This window comes from Xiphophorus hellerii, chromosome 14 (assembly GCF_003331165.1).
Source record: "Xiphophorus hellerii strain 12219 chromosome 14, Xiphophorus_hellerii-4.1, whole genome shotgun sequence".
Lineage (NCBI taxonomy): Eukaryota > Metazoa > Chordata > Actinopteri > Cyprinodontiformes > Poeciliidae > Xiphophorus > Xiphophorus hellerii.
In genome coordinates this window covers 6,778,789-6,793,614 of record NC_045685.1, presented here as the reverse complement: position 1 = coordinate 6,793,614, position 14,826 = coordinate 6,778,789, and the positions used below count along the sequence as shown (strand labels likewise).

At 38.3% G+C, this 14,826-nt stretch overlaps 1 protein-coding gene and 1 long non-coding RNA gene across 2 annotated transcripts; both read right to left on the bottom strand.

Annotated features, from left to right (window-relative positions):
- Positions 1–897: 897 nt before the first annotated feature.
- LOC116732384 (uncharacterized) lies at positions 898–1,547 on the bottom strand. The gene is made up of 2 exons (XR_004341767.1): positions 1,393–1,547; positions 898–977 (listed from the first exon to the last, which is right to left on the bottom strand). It is a non-coding gene; the product is annotated as an uncharacterized LOC116732384 (long non-coding RNA).
- A 5,896-nt stretch (positions 1,548–7,443) lies between these two features.
- On the bottom strand, positions 7,444–14,574 carry LOC116732337 (obscurin-like). The gene is made up of 9 exons (XM_032582433.1): positions 14,152–14,574; positions 13,550–13,852; positions 12,898–13,173; positions 11,807–12,049; positions 11,587–11,700; positions 9,547–9,597; positions 9,401–9,463; positions 9,252–9,311; positions 7,444–8,842 (listed from the first exon to the last, which is right to left on the bottom strand). Exons 1-9 carry the CDS (start codon positions 14,468–14,470, stop codon positions 8,775–8,777), a joined length of 1,497 nt encoding a protein of 498 aa, XP_032438324.1. The 5' UTR covers positions 14,471–14,574; the 3' UTR covers positions 7,444–8,774.
- Between the last annotated feature and the right edge of the window lie 252 nt (positions 14,575–14,826).

The following is a 14,826-nucleotide window of genomic DNA, read 5'->3' as shown; positions in this document are numbered from 1 at the left end:
GACCTGAACTCTTCGGCTCCAGTCTGGTTGTAGTTTGTGTTTGAGTCCTGAACTCTTCTCTCTGATTGGATCAACCTGAAATGAATACAGTGAATTTATCTTACTGTACAGAACCGATTGATTCTGTTTGAGATGAGAACAAGATGAAGATGTCGCACCAACCTGAAACAGCAACGATCTGAAAAAAAGATATTGATGGTCACATTATCATAAAGTTATGTTGGAAATGTTTCACTGCAGCTTCATGACAGAAATATCAACAGTGTGTCTATATAAATAAAATAATTCAAGAAGAAGAAGAAGAAGAAGGTCTCACCTTTTGACTGTTTGAAGCAACATATCAGGAGAATAATCAGACTGACTCCACTCACTGGTCCAATGAGCAACAGAACAGGAAATGATGCATTTTCAGGTCTGGGAGCAGCTGTTGAAAGACAAATCCTGATGTTGAAGATATTGTTATGAAAATACAATAAATATTTGACAGGTTGTACAGTGTAGAAGTTGCTATCACTAGAAAGACAGTAAGAGTTTCATGAGTTCGGTCATTTCTGTGTAGCTTGTTCTGACTCTGTAAACATGAGTTTTATCCTGGTACTGCAGCTTCCTCCCAACATCCAATCAGATTAATGGAAGCTCCACTTGTCACCCTCAGATATGAGTGTGTGTGATTTACTCAGGATGAATTAGGTGGATACAGAACAGGGATGAATACATATTTAATCTCTGCTCACCTATAACTGCCATCCAGCTCTGAGGTGAAACTTTTCCTGAATGTTCACACTTGTAGAAACCTTCATCTGACTGAGACACTGCAGAGATCTTCAGCTCTCCTCTGCTGTCATTTTGGATCAGTTTGTCATTATGATAGAAAATCACATTAGAAAGTTGGTTTTCTCCTCTCAGTCTGCAGCTCAGAGTAACAGAAGCTCCTTCAGTCACAGGATGGACGGGGCTCACCAGGAGAAGATCTTCATCTGTAAACCAGTCAGAGAAAATTAAGCTTCAGTCACAAATCAGCTGCTGGAGACAATTAGAGAAAAACCTGAACAAACGATTTTCATCATTGAAGTTTTACATTTTATCTTGAGCATCTTTTATTTGAATTGTAAAATTTGCCAAATAAATATTTGGATTTCAGTTATTAGTGAATTATGTAGCAACTATGTGCATCAACATTTCTAACAGCAGCTGAAACAACAACAAAAACTTTATAAGTAATAAGAACAAGGATGAATGAGAAGTAATTATTTTGGATCCGAAACTAGGCCTTCCTTTTTAAATAAAAAGTAATTTACATTAAATCTGCAAAACAAGAGGAAAAAATAATTGATCTATTGCATTCAGCCTAAAATTCCTCTGGTGAACAAAATAACTTTCATATTAACATACCATTTATGCTGATGTTGACTGCATTGCTGAACTCTCCTGATACAGACTCACACCAGTACACTGCTTTATGGGACCAGTGACTGTTAATGGTACATGAAGATCCAGTCATCTTCCACCAGTTGGAGCAATCTGATACAAATAACACTTTGGTTATTTCTATGAACCCCATCACTCTCCACTCAGTAGAGTTTCCTCCACAGTTCAGAGTCACAGACTCAGAGGTGAAGTGTTGCTCTCTGTCAGGACTCACTGAGAGAGAAGCTGCTGGATGAGGATCTGAAAAACATCATGGAGAAAAGAATCAACACAAGCAGATAGAAAAACATTCATTCAGATATTCTTTAGCTTAAATGTTAAAGACATGATCAAATCATTTCCATGGGCAGATATATATATATTTTTGGTTTAACTTTCTAACTTGTATGTTTTCTTTAAATACTTTGCTGTGTTCATTTATTTAAGTTTGCTGTTCTGCATGTTTATTTATAGTATTTTTATGATTTGTCCACTTTGAATGTTTTGGAGTTTATATTGCTGCCCATTACACCACCCAGATGACCGCTCAATGATCATACAGGGTTTTAACATCAGCTGCAGTTGCATCAGAGAGAAACAGGAAATAAAAAGAGATGATCGACAGAGAGAAAACACCAACAGGAAGGAGAAAGGTACAGGAACTAAAATCAGCTGGAAAGTGGGGAGGATAGCAGACCAGTTTGGATCAGACATGTCACACATTGACCACTGATGGAGTCGCTTGCTACTGGTCAGATCTGTTCATGCACAATACAGCCCTATTATGGAAGTAGTTATGTCATCCATGTCACAGCATGGTACATACAATCAACAAATCAATTATTAATAAAAGTGTCAAAAGATGATTGAGGAAAATCTTTTCCAGGAAACAAGTTTGTTTTAGCCAATAGAATTTTAAGCAGATTAAGAGACATAATCTCTAACAAAATCTAAAGTTCAGCATTTGAATTTTCAGGTTGGTTGATAATTAATATTGAAGTTTATAGTTAAAACAAGGATGGATGAAGGTGATGACTGAACATAGGAGCAACAACAGAAACAGAACTGACCTGCAGAAAAGATGAACTTTGGTTCACTGTATTTAGTAAAATATTCTGGGTTTCCTCTTCCAGCTCTACATGCAAATCCTCCTGTGTGTTTCTGTCCAGTAATGATGAAGGAGTTCTCTACAGTCCCACTGATGTTACCAGGCAGCAGCTCAGGTCTGTAGTTCTTCTGTGGTAGATCAGGAACAACTTTATACCAGTAGAACCTCCATCCTGCAGATGAAGGTTTAACCTCACAGCTCAGAGTCACTGAGGCTCCAGGACTCGGCCATGATGGAGACACAGTCAGCCCTGGTTTAACTGTTGGAAAGAGATTTAAAACAATAAGAAATCATGAAATGTTTTTTTGTCAATGCACTGTTATGATAAACATGCAGATAAATATAGACAGCAAAGAATTCACTGTAAAGTATTTAAATTCTTTTGTAATCTTTCAGTAAAATTGCTTTTTTTAACTTAACAGATGGCAGAAAGAAAAGGAAGTTGAAACTCAGTGAGATAAAACTGATCAGAACTAAATGAGGAAATAAAAAAATAAAAGATTTGATTTACCTTGAGTGTTTCCATAGCAGAAGAGAACTAAAACACAAATTGTTTCAATATTAGAAATATTAGAGAAAGTCAAATACATGTTCTCTCTGAAATTCTGTTTATAGTTCACAGTTTGAAGCTTAACAACAATCAGTATATTTATTTCTGCTCAGTTCATATTTCCAGTTAAACTGTCACGATGTGCGTTGGTGGTTAATGTTAGAGCCAAATACAGAAACGGAGGCGACAAATGAATTTGGAGATTTATTGAAAAGAATATTAAGAACAACTTACAAAAATGAATGGCGGCCAAGTCAAAAACACAAACCAAGACAAAACAGTAGAATGAGAACAGCAGGGAGACACAGGGAAGGGACAGGAGTGGACGAGAGGATCCGGCAAGTAATGACAGAGAATGAGAGGCTTAAATACTGAGGAGGTTGAACACTGAACAAAAGACCAGGGCTGATGAGCAAACAGGTTGCAGCTGTGAGTGGAGGGAGCAGGAGGCAGACCGAGGAGAGGGAGAGAGAAAGTGGCACAGGGGGCGAGAGAGAGCACACAGCTGAACAGGAAATGAATCTAACACCAAAGAATAACTAAAGAAACATAATTAATCTAAAGTGACAAATGATAACTAAAAACAAGAAACAAACAATTAGACAAACTGACCTAAAGGAAAACAGGAACAAGATCTGACAAAAAATTATAACAAAATAATGACACTAGAATCAAATCAAACTCAAAACAACTCAACAACCCAGGATCCAGACATGAACTCAAGGAATAATCTGCTTACATTATAAGAATAATGCTCTTACATTATAGTTTTCTTATTTCAAACATTTTTCTTCAGCAGCACGATAAATAGAAACTGAGGTACTTACTCAATAAATGCAGCACAAAGAGTAAAGTGTCGCCCATCTTCATATCCAGTATTGCTGATGTGTTGCTTTGTTTCAGAGAAACATTTCTACTTCGTAACAGTAGAAAGTTCTGCTAGGTCTGAAAACGCAGCAACTGAGACACTGAGCATCAAACTGAACAAGAGGCAGTCTGATCACTATTTAAAGTTCTTCCGTTTCCTTTTCACACCGTTAAAAATACTGCTGTGAGTTTTTACAGTGTTTCAGCGCTTAACGTCAAACAGCGACAAATGAAAAGTCTGAAATGATTCGCTGAACCATTTGAAGCAATGAATCGGTGGAAAAAGTTTTTGTTTTCAGACAAAAAAGTTTGATCATCGTTTTCTTTATGAAATAATCTTTTATTTGAAACTCTGATCATGTCAGTAACAGTCGATGTCAGGAGGAACGTTACACGAAGAGAAGTTTTTATGAGTTTAAAGTTGTGATCAATAAGAGAAACTAAACTCTGTCATACTATTTGTCTTCAGGACTGGTGGAAATGGACACTGCAGAGATGTCAGCACACCAGTAGTAGTGATATTCTAAGCTTCTGCAGGAACGTTCATCAACAGAACATTGACTATTAATGCTTTCACACCTCCTCCGATAGCTGCTCACAAAAAAACATTCTTGTTTCCAGGAAGTAGAAATACACAAAGCTATTGGTGTTAACATGAAGTATCATAACACTTTTCTTAACGTTTGTCTATGAAAGCATCTCTCACAGCGGTTACAGTCAAAATTAATACAAGCTCATTCTTGCACGTACTAAAACAGTTGAAGGGACTTTTTGAGAAATCCGCCCCTCAAGACGGAGACGCATTTAGTATTCAGACTACATCACAGCTTTTTAAAAAATTCCTTATACTTTTTTGAGCAGCGGAGCAAAAAAACTGCAATGAATTTAAAATATGGGACATTTGGGAGGAATTAATATTATATTATATCATATTGTATAATTTCACATATTATAGCAAAATAACAGGAGGGTTAAATAAATACACATTAGCTGATATGTTGATATTCAATATGCATTCGAGTTTATACAGCTTGGAGTTTTAAAATATGCATAGAAATAATGATATGATTCAAAACTAAAACTTGCCTAATAATTGTGCACACAGTCTGTATGACCACAGGATAACTGTTTTCCAGCATTGTAAACTAAAAAATGCAATGTTTTCCTTTAAATGTAGACAGAGGACAAATGTAATATCATGTTAAGATCTTCATCATAACATAAAATAAACATTTGTTATTAGATGGTTTTTTCTGAGTACATGGCAAAATGACTGAATAATCACACTACGCATCACTTACAATCTTACAAAATAAGATAAAAAAAAACAAACAGGCTTTACAGACAGAAAGACTGACAAAGAGAGCTAAGTATTAACATACATATTAGAAAATGTATGTCCCCATCTATCCTATCCTCCCCACTTTCCAGCTGATTTTAGTTCCTGTACCTTTCTCCTTCCTGTTGGTGTTTTCTCTCTGACGATCATCTCTTTTTATTTCCTGTTTCTCTCTGATGCAACTGCAGCTGATGTTAAAAACCTGTATGATCATTGAGCGGTCATCTGGGTGGTGTAATGGTGGTGTAATGTAATTAGACCTGTAGTACTTAGGTGAATTTTGGGACCGTTACTCTTCATCATTATTAATGGCTTTGTAAACTCTTCTAAAATCTAATCTGCAGAAGCTTATTGAAACAATGCCACAGCGAATGCGGGCTGTAATCAAAGCTAAAGGCGGTCCAACAAAATATTAGAGAGTGTGACCAATTTTTTGGTGGCGACTTTTTTTTTGGCCAGGCAGTGTAATAACCTATATAAATACTAATCATTATATTTAAGGAGGCCACAGAAAGGAGAAGTGGAGATGAGTTCATTGCAGTGGGTGGATGTTCCGGCCTGGTGCAACAGATAAACGCTTGGCTGGAACCTCCTGTCCTCCTCCTTAGATGCAAGGCCAAGAAGTGTCAAGTGAAGATTGTATAGCTAGTTGTTCTGTTTCCGTTTCACAACGTTAACCACACTGCTGTGGTTTATCACTGCAGCATACTTTGACATGCCTGTTCCTCCAGCGCTTCATGTCCAACACATAGTTCACAGAGACTGGAGAAAACACAGCTATAATGAATATGTAGGTTCCTTCTCTAATAGGAAAACATCAGGTTTAGATTTTAAATCGGTTCATTTTTTCCGAAATAATCACGTTTATTTCTTTGTCCTTGAACAACAAACGGGTCACTAAATTTATTTTATTTGTTTTATCAAATTATTCGTTTTTCCACCAATGTGAATCCATGGACACATTGTATTTGTTTGCGACTATTAACCACAGAGTAGAAACATTTTTGCTTAAATCTTGTTCATGTTTCCATGTTAGGTTCAAAGTGAGGAGATGGTTAAAAAACACGTGACTGAGTAAAATGGCGTCAGCTTAGAGCAGGGCGTTTTGAGGAAGTGCTCCCATTAAATACGTAGAGCTTTCTTTATTCTTTTTTCCCATTATCTTTAAACGTTAAAGATAACATGTTAACTTTAATTAAGGTCAATCATTTTTCAGCTTAGCTTAGTTTGTCGATGTTGGCTGCTCGCTGTGGAAACGGTGAGACTGTAGGTGTGACGTCGCCTCTCATTCACATGGAAGGAGCTGTCGATTATTGTGTGAATTGCTCTCTTACTCTGGAAGTATCAATCAATCAATCAATCAATCAATCAATGAAATTTATTTGTACTGCACATAATGAGGCAGTTCAAAGTGGGTAACTGTAAAGATTGGTGTTTCATTTATGTTTCAGCAGCAGCAGGTGGGCATTTAGTCTAGATCTAAAAGGAACTCAGTGTTTTGGCTGTTTTGCTGTTTTTGCGTTCAGTGATTTATGAACTAACAGTATTTTGAAGCTTATATTCTGAGCCAGTGCAGCGGCACCCAGGATCCTGAGTCTAAATTCTGCAATTTATTTTCTTGTTTTATGCTTAACTACGTCTAAACGACGATGAGACTCTCTTCCAGCTTCATGTGTTTCGTCAGTAGCAAATAATACTCAGTACGATAAATTTAGACAAGAGCGGTTTAACACAGACATTGAACTTGGACCCATTTCTGGGCCGGCGGTGGATCTTTGAGCCTTTCCTGTTGTTTGGGGATTCCGTCGTAATGATTGGCCTCAAACGACCCTGGAGGATTTCCACGCTCACTGCTTCATATTGGGGGATTTTGTTTTTCATTATTGAGCTGGGAGGTTCTTTCTTGTCCTGGTTTTTATGTGTCAATTGATCAGATTTGTCAGTTGTCTGCTGCTTTGGGTTGGTGAGATTCCGGCACATTGTAGAGCCCATAGCCCAGCTCTTGTCCAGTAACGGTGCTTTGGGGGCGAAAACTTTCTTCCCTCTGGCCTAGTTACAGTTTGCTTCTCTGTCCCCTACAGCTGATCTGAGGCCGCCTTGCCTGCTCCCTTATCTGACTGTTCTCATACCAAGGTCAAGCTCAACTTGTCTTAGTTAGTGCACACTCATGCATTTCACAGATTCAAGTTTTTATTGCCGATGTGAAAATCACCACAAACTCAAATTTTCATTACAGATATAAAAAAAATTATTTTCACTTGACATTATTTGATTAGCAAGTCAGAGCCAAGAAACAGCAAAGAATCATTTGATACAACTTAACCGTTACAGCAGGAACGGCCTTCAGTAATCATCACAATACAAAGACTCCCTTCCACTTAATATCTTATAACATAACACATCTGGTCAACAAGTAAACATAATAGATAGGCTTTAAAATGTGCATTATGAAACATTCATCTCATCAATCTTTAGCCTTTTATTTAAAGGCTGAGCCATCATGGACGGTGATGGCTCGGTCGTCCATGGCAACACAGACTGAGGCCGTCGCTCGACGCTACTCGGCAGGAAGCTCAGAAATCCACTAACTCGTGACATGTCAGCAGGTGGTTACGAAAAACCAAACGCTCGACATTTTTACACCCAGGCTTGTGCAACAAACCCATCATCATTACTTGAGCTGCACCTGCTTGTTGCTCTAGTCGGTAAATATTCCTTCCACGCGTAATGACTCTTCCAAGCATCAGGAAGACGTCGTTCTTCAAAGTCATTGTTAAAGTCCCACTGTTACTGCTCTTTTTATGTTATGCAGTTATACAATCTGGGACTTCCTCTCTTTATCATGTTTCTGACTAACTCGGAAACATGTGCGACCACAGTAACCCCTCACCCTTTCACTATGCCGTTAAGTAAACTAACTAGGCATCACATCAGTCTATCAAGTTGGGGGTGAAGGTGCTTTATTCAGATCCCTCGATTGTGAGAGCGGGGGACACCGCAGGGGTTGGCAGAGCATAGGCTGCCCCTTAGAAGATGCCACCCTGGGCGGTTGCCCATGTCGCCCATATCAGAAGCCTCCACTGGCCCCTGTTGTGATATACATTTGTTTTTGTTGCCCTGTGGTCACTTAAAACTATACAGCCAGAATGTAAACCTCAATCTCTCCCTTTGTAAAATAACATTCTTAATCTGTAAATCCGCTTCTTTTTACGTTGGGTTTAGTTTTTTTATTTTATAGTCCAACGTGGATAAATGCACCTATTTCTGATTTCATCTTGAAATAAGGTACATTTTTACCTTACCCTGTATTTTTGTCTTTGTTATTTTCTCCATGACTGGGAGGCGTTTTGTTTCACATTGGAATATTACATTGCTTTCTCGAACCAATCTTGAATTAAATATTTTGATATCCGGATCATAACTCACTTAAGTACATATGAAAATATATATCTAAAGCTGTCTTTTGGAACAAACCCATCTAGCATTCAGTCCAAACAGCATCATCAATATCCAGAGTCCGATTTCACTTCAGAGTAAACGGCTGCGTTGGCTGCTGCTGAACTGGACCTTCCTGTAAATGCAGAGAGGAATCAGGTGAGACAGTTGCATGGACTAGGACAAATGTCAAATAGATCTTAACCGTGAAGATAATACTGTATTTGAGTCTGAAATACTCAACAAATATTCAATTTAAACAAGCATTCCTATCGTCAAACAAGTGTTTGGGTTGTGTCAAATGTTCTGGATGTTTTGAGCCCATACAGCCATGTGGGATTCTGATTGGTTAAAACTGAAACATGACCGTTTCCAAACAGAAACATCTTAAAACTCAAACTAGGACAAAGTGAATGAAAGATGTCGAATCTGAGTGACTGAACCTGTAGTCCAAACCCACAACTATTGAAAGTCTAACATATAAAGAAGTTCTGACAATTTCTAACCAAATGATGTCCAATGGTTTCTGTTTCTGCAGACTGTACCTGCAGCTCCTACTCTCAAGTCATAATTGACAGGGCTGTCATCTGGTTCCAGATAGCACCCTGACATGAGGGGGAAAAAAGCAATAAAAGTTTTGAAAATGAAACTTTCAGAACATATTATTTAACCCCACAACGTTGGAGGAACTCACTCATGTTTCCAGTGTTTTTAAAGTTTAGGAGAGAGTAGGAGATGCTTTGACCTTTCTTTGGATCTGTAACAAATTAACACATAACTTCAGTCATCTTGATGTCATTCTTTTCTTGGAAATCTCACATTTTCAGCAGGTAAACTTACCGTTTTCAGGTTCTTTAGTGGGTCTCACTAAGTCGTAGAAGTAGGAAGTGCCTAATAAAATGCAACGCAAATGATTTCTTTTCACAATTGTATCATGACTAGGCCTGTCACGATAGCAAATTTTGCTGAGCGATTAATTGTCTCAAAAAATTATTGCGATAAACGATAATATTGTCTGAAGACCTTTTTACACTGATTTAATGGAAATGACATAATAATGCATGTAATTTCCTGCCAAAGATAGATACACTTTATTTTCAAAAGAATATTTAACACTGGAGCTGATAAACTAAATAAACAAAACAACCAAAAACAAAATGGATTCTCAGTCTCCATTAACAAAAAATGTACTTGATAAAAACTAAACAACATAAAGCCAAAGTGGAAATAAATACTGCATTCAACCAAAAGAGTGCAGATTATGAAGTCTGTATATTATGTTGCCCTTCAGTAATAATTAGATTTAAATAGAGAAGATGGGCACATCGACTACCTGATGCAATAGTTAACACTACACGATTTTTTGCTCCTATTTTTCCCCTTACAACAATCTTAGACCTTTGGTCTTTCTAAGATTGTGTGGTGTGTTACGGTAGATCCTCGTTGCCGCTCCGATCTAAATCAGGGATTTTCCCCGACTGGGATCGTTAACGCAGCCTGTTGAAAGTGACAGGTAGCCAATCAGAAAGCGAGGATTCTCCTCCGTGTTTTTTGAGGGGAAATTACGTCGGGGAATCCCAAACAGCTGACACAGCGCAACCCGAAGTCCAGTCGACTTGGAAACAACATTAATGTTTATTCAACATGCAAAGAATATAGAAATGACAAGGGGAGGAGTTGGAGCGAAATTGCTACCGCAGTTGATAAACCCGGTAACTTTTCAGCTGTTCTTCGTTAACGTGACATAAATAGGTTCTAATGATTTTCATTCAGTCAGGACTTTACGCTGACACTAGCCACATGCATTGCAGGTAGATTGTAGTAAAGCATTGATTAATACCTGGTTTTAAAATTAGTTCACTGAACTTGTAGCCATTATTTTGTGCCCATTGTTGGACACCACACGGCAGGACCGAACCCGATCGAACCGTTATACCTAGAATTTCTGTCGGCTAATGTGTGGTCTGTCAGGTTTTGAAAATGGGCCGACAATCGGCCGACAGCTCTAAGATCGTGTAGTGTGCGCTGGGCTTTACACTAAGGAAATGAGGAAGGGAGGGTCAGTGGAGAGCACCGGAGTTAAGCCTTTTTTCATTCGGTGTCATCAACAGAAAGAGAAAAAGGTCGGGAGAGACGATAATGCCGATAATTGAAATGACGTCGATAGTTTTAATTTATCGTACGATTAATCGATTTATCGTTTATCGCGACAGGCCTAATCATGACATATTAATTTTATTTGAGTTTGGCTTTTTATAGAGCAGAATTTATCAGTTGAAAACTAAACAAAAAACGTCTTGTTTATATTTGTAGATTAGCTACAAATAATAATAACAAAAAAATTTTGTAGCCATCACAAAAAGCAAAACACAATTTATTAAAAAAAATATCAGTAAGTGTTTCAAAGTTGACTTTATTAAATCCATAATAATCTAATGATACCTTCAATGATCACACTAAGGTATTCACGCCTGACACATTCGGTCGGGTTTAAAGGAACCAGAGCTCGTTTCCCGCATTGGTCCGGGCATTTCGTCCACATTTTGTGCTTCCAAGTGAATTCTGTCACGGTTCGCTTTGGGTGTGAACGCAGACCGGCCTCGATCCGGACCTTCGATCGTCAACCGGCTTTGTTTACAAATTAAATGCAAACCACACCAAATGAAAAAATAAAAATAAAATAAAGTCCGCTTTTGGTCTGGATCAAAGGACTTTCTTTCCTGGTGTGAATACACCCTTAGATTACTTGTATTTATAGCAAAATGATTACATGTTCAAAGTGTTTCTCTTCTGTTTATTTCTACCATGAGATTGCTGGCAAGTGAGTGTGACTTATCAAACATTAACTATTGGTACTTCATAAGAAAATGAAAGTCTGACCTTTGAACCTTATGAAGCGAATCAGAAGCAGCAGGAGAACAACGAGGACGATTCCACAAACCGGTCCGACGGCCCACATTACAGGAAATGAAGAGCTGCTCTGTTTTAAAACAGCTGGCAAAGCGAAAAAAAATAAAAAAGTATTAAAAATTTCTCTCGAAATAAATGAAACAGTCGCCTCATTTGTAAAATCACAGACAGTGCTTTAACTCTGCTTCACCTTCAACAGCCACCCAGCTCTGTGGAGAAACTTTTCCTGAATGTTCACACTTGTAGAAACCTTCATCTGACTGAGACACTGCAGAGATCTTCAGCTCTCCTCTGCTGTCATTTTGTCTCAGCTTGTTGTTGTGATAGAAAGTCACATTGCAAAGTTTGTTTTGTTCTCTCGTTATGCAGCCCAGAGTAACAGAAGCTCCTTCAGTCACAGGATGGACGGGGCTCACCAGGAGAAGATCTTCATCTGCAAACCAGTCAGAAGATATTAAACTTCAGCCAGAAATCAGCTGCTGGAGACAATTGGAGGAAGTTATGAAGGACAAACTCAACATAGATATTTTTTGACAAATATATACTAATTTTTCACAATGTTTATCAGCACAGTAACATTTTGTGTTTAATTTTTAACAGAGAATGTCTGTTTTGGCAAAAAGCCAAACTTTGTTGACTAGGGTTGATTTTTAAAATCCAATCCAAAAGGGTAAAAGTGTCCAAACGATGACAACTTTTTGATACTACCGTTTATTGCATTTTGTAAATGCACGTCAACATTTACTGTCGCAGAGGTCAACTTCCCCAGAGCACGCGGAAACGCTGGTCATGATAGCCAATAGTTGGCTGTAATCAAAATCTAAGGTGATTTCAAAGTTTGGGAACAATTTGTGTTGTGATCTCGACACCCTGAAACTAAATCTACATCCAAAAAGGTCACATAAAAACGCGGCGGGCGCTTTTCAGACAATCTGATTTAAATTAATTCTCTACACCACAGAAGAAGAAAATGTTTGTTATGTAAGTCGACAAACATTTGGCCCGTTGCATTGCATCTTTGACAAAAAGGGGAGCTGAATTTGTACAGCAGGTCCTGAGGAGGAGCAGCTCGCCTGATGCGTTTAGGGCATTTTTTTAAAGTAGGAAATTAAAGTGAAACCTTAATAAGACTAATAGGCAACTTGTTAGTAGAATAAAAACTTGATTATAGATAAGATTAAATATGATTAAGATATTTTACACTTTTTCTGTTAAATTTTGTAGGGCTAGCAGAGATAATAAAGCTGTTGCACTGAATAAAAAGCCACACACAGGTTGTACCTTGTACAGTGAGGTTGACTGCGTTGCTGAGCTCTCCTGATTCAGACTCGCACCAGAACGTTGCTTTAGAGTACTGAGGACTGCTGAAGGTACACAAGGATCCATTCATTGCCCCCCAGGTGGAGCAGGAGTCGGTGTACGATGAGAAGCTTAATTCACTCGTCACCATCACTCTCCACTCGGCAGAGTTTCCTGTACAGTTCAGTGTCACAGACTCAGAGGTGAAGTGTTGCTCTCTGTCAGGACTCACTGAGAGAGACGCTGCTGGACGGGAGACTAAATAAAACAACATGAACGGAGGAATCAGTGTAAATAAAAAGGAAAAGGGAAGAAACAAGTCCTCAATTCAGAATCAGAATTTATGGTTTCAAATTAAAACCTTTCATGGTGTCCAAGTAAAGAAAAAAAAAACATTTTCTGAACTAAAATCTTTAAACATTGATAGTTGGTCATGGACGAAAAAAATAAATCACTACAAATCATCCTCTCCTCTTTTTATACCCTTTAAAAATACTTTCCGTTCTTTTCCAACGATAAAGTCATATCTCTACGTTTTTACTTTTACCAACCTGTGTGGTAAAAACCACAGGTACGGAGGTCAGGTTGCTAAATCACAAAAACGAGTTAATTGTAAGAAGAGAAACGCACTGACCTGGAGAACAGACAAACTTTGGTTCACTGTATCGAGAGAGAAACTCTGGGTTTCCATATCCCACCCTACATGCATATCCTGCTGTGTGCCTCTGTCCATGAATGACGAGGGAGTCCTGCCTCGTCCCGTTGACGTTATCAGGCAGCAGCTCATATCTGTAGCCATTTCTTGATAGATCAGGAACAGCTTCGTACCAGTAGAACCTATATCCTTCGGACGGAGGATCCACCTCACAGCTCAGGTTCACTGAGGCTCCGTGACTCAGCCATGATGGAGACACAGTCAGGTGAAGCATCGGTGCAACTGGACAGAAACAGTTTAGATTTTTTTCATTGTAAATAGATGTGAAATTTAATACAGCCAAGCTGTGCAACAACGTTAACTAAAAGAAATGCTAAAAAAGACGAGGCTCGGCTTTCTTCGCTTATTTCTTCGTTGGGACAAACAAACGACTCCAAAATGTTATCAAGTTGATTCCTTTGTTCTTCAACATCAAGCAACTCAAAGCTGAAAATTGATGAACTGACATCGACAGCATGGTACAAAAAAAGAAGAAAAAAAAGAGTGAATGTCAGATGATTAAAAACCATAAATTAACCTACGGTGTATAGTGATGTTCACTGCGTTGCTGAACTCTCCAGATCCAGACTCACACCAGTACACTGCTTTATGGAACCAGCGGCTGCTGAAGCTGCACAGGGATCCGATCATTGTCCCCCAGATGGAGCAGTCCGAGTAGGACGATTCTGCGAGCCTCTTCACTCTCCACTCAGCAGAGCTTCCTGTGCAGGACAGATGGACTTCGTCGAAAGTGAAAAGTTTTTCTCTGACGGGACTCACTGTGAGAGACGCTGCTGGGTGAGCATCTGGAATACGAGAGACAAAATAAAGCAAGAGAAAATCAACATGAAAATCGCACATGTTCTGAGTTCTATGATATTCTGAAGGATTCTGTAGATGACTTTACGAATTTTAACAGCGATGTATTTTCAATCCCGAGAAGCTAATAAATGAAGCTGATTGATTCATTTAAATCCATCTTTAAACAAGTAATTCTAAGAGCTTATCTGTTTCTGCTCTGTCTAATTAATCTTTCGTTTTTATGAATTATGCTTTGTTTTTTACCTTTAGCATAAATTAAACAAATGTTCAATTAAAACGACTGCGTTTTACGGACAGAAATGACCGCAGGTCTACATTCAACAAAGGGAATTGTAAATGTGTTTATTAAACAGAAACATACTGACCAGCTGACCAGACAAACTGTGGTTCACTGT

Bases quoted from the DNA above. Each gene is read 5' to 3' on its own strand.
- LOC116732337 (XM_032582433.1), bottom strand. From the start codon at position 14,470: ATGTGCGATTTTCATGTTGATTTTCTCTTGCTTTATTTTGTCTCTCGT. The intron at 9,598-11,586 runs GTCAGACTTTCA...GCATTTTATTAG, and splicing joins TCGCTTCATAAGGTTCAAAG to GCACTTCCTACTTCTACGAC. The intron at 8,843-9,251 runs GTACAGTCTGCA...CTGCATTTACAG, and splicing joins CTTGAGAGTAGGAGCTGCAG to GAAGGTCCAGTTCAGCAGCA.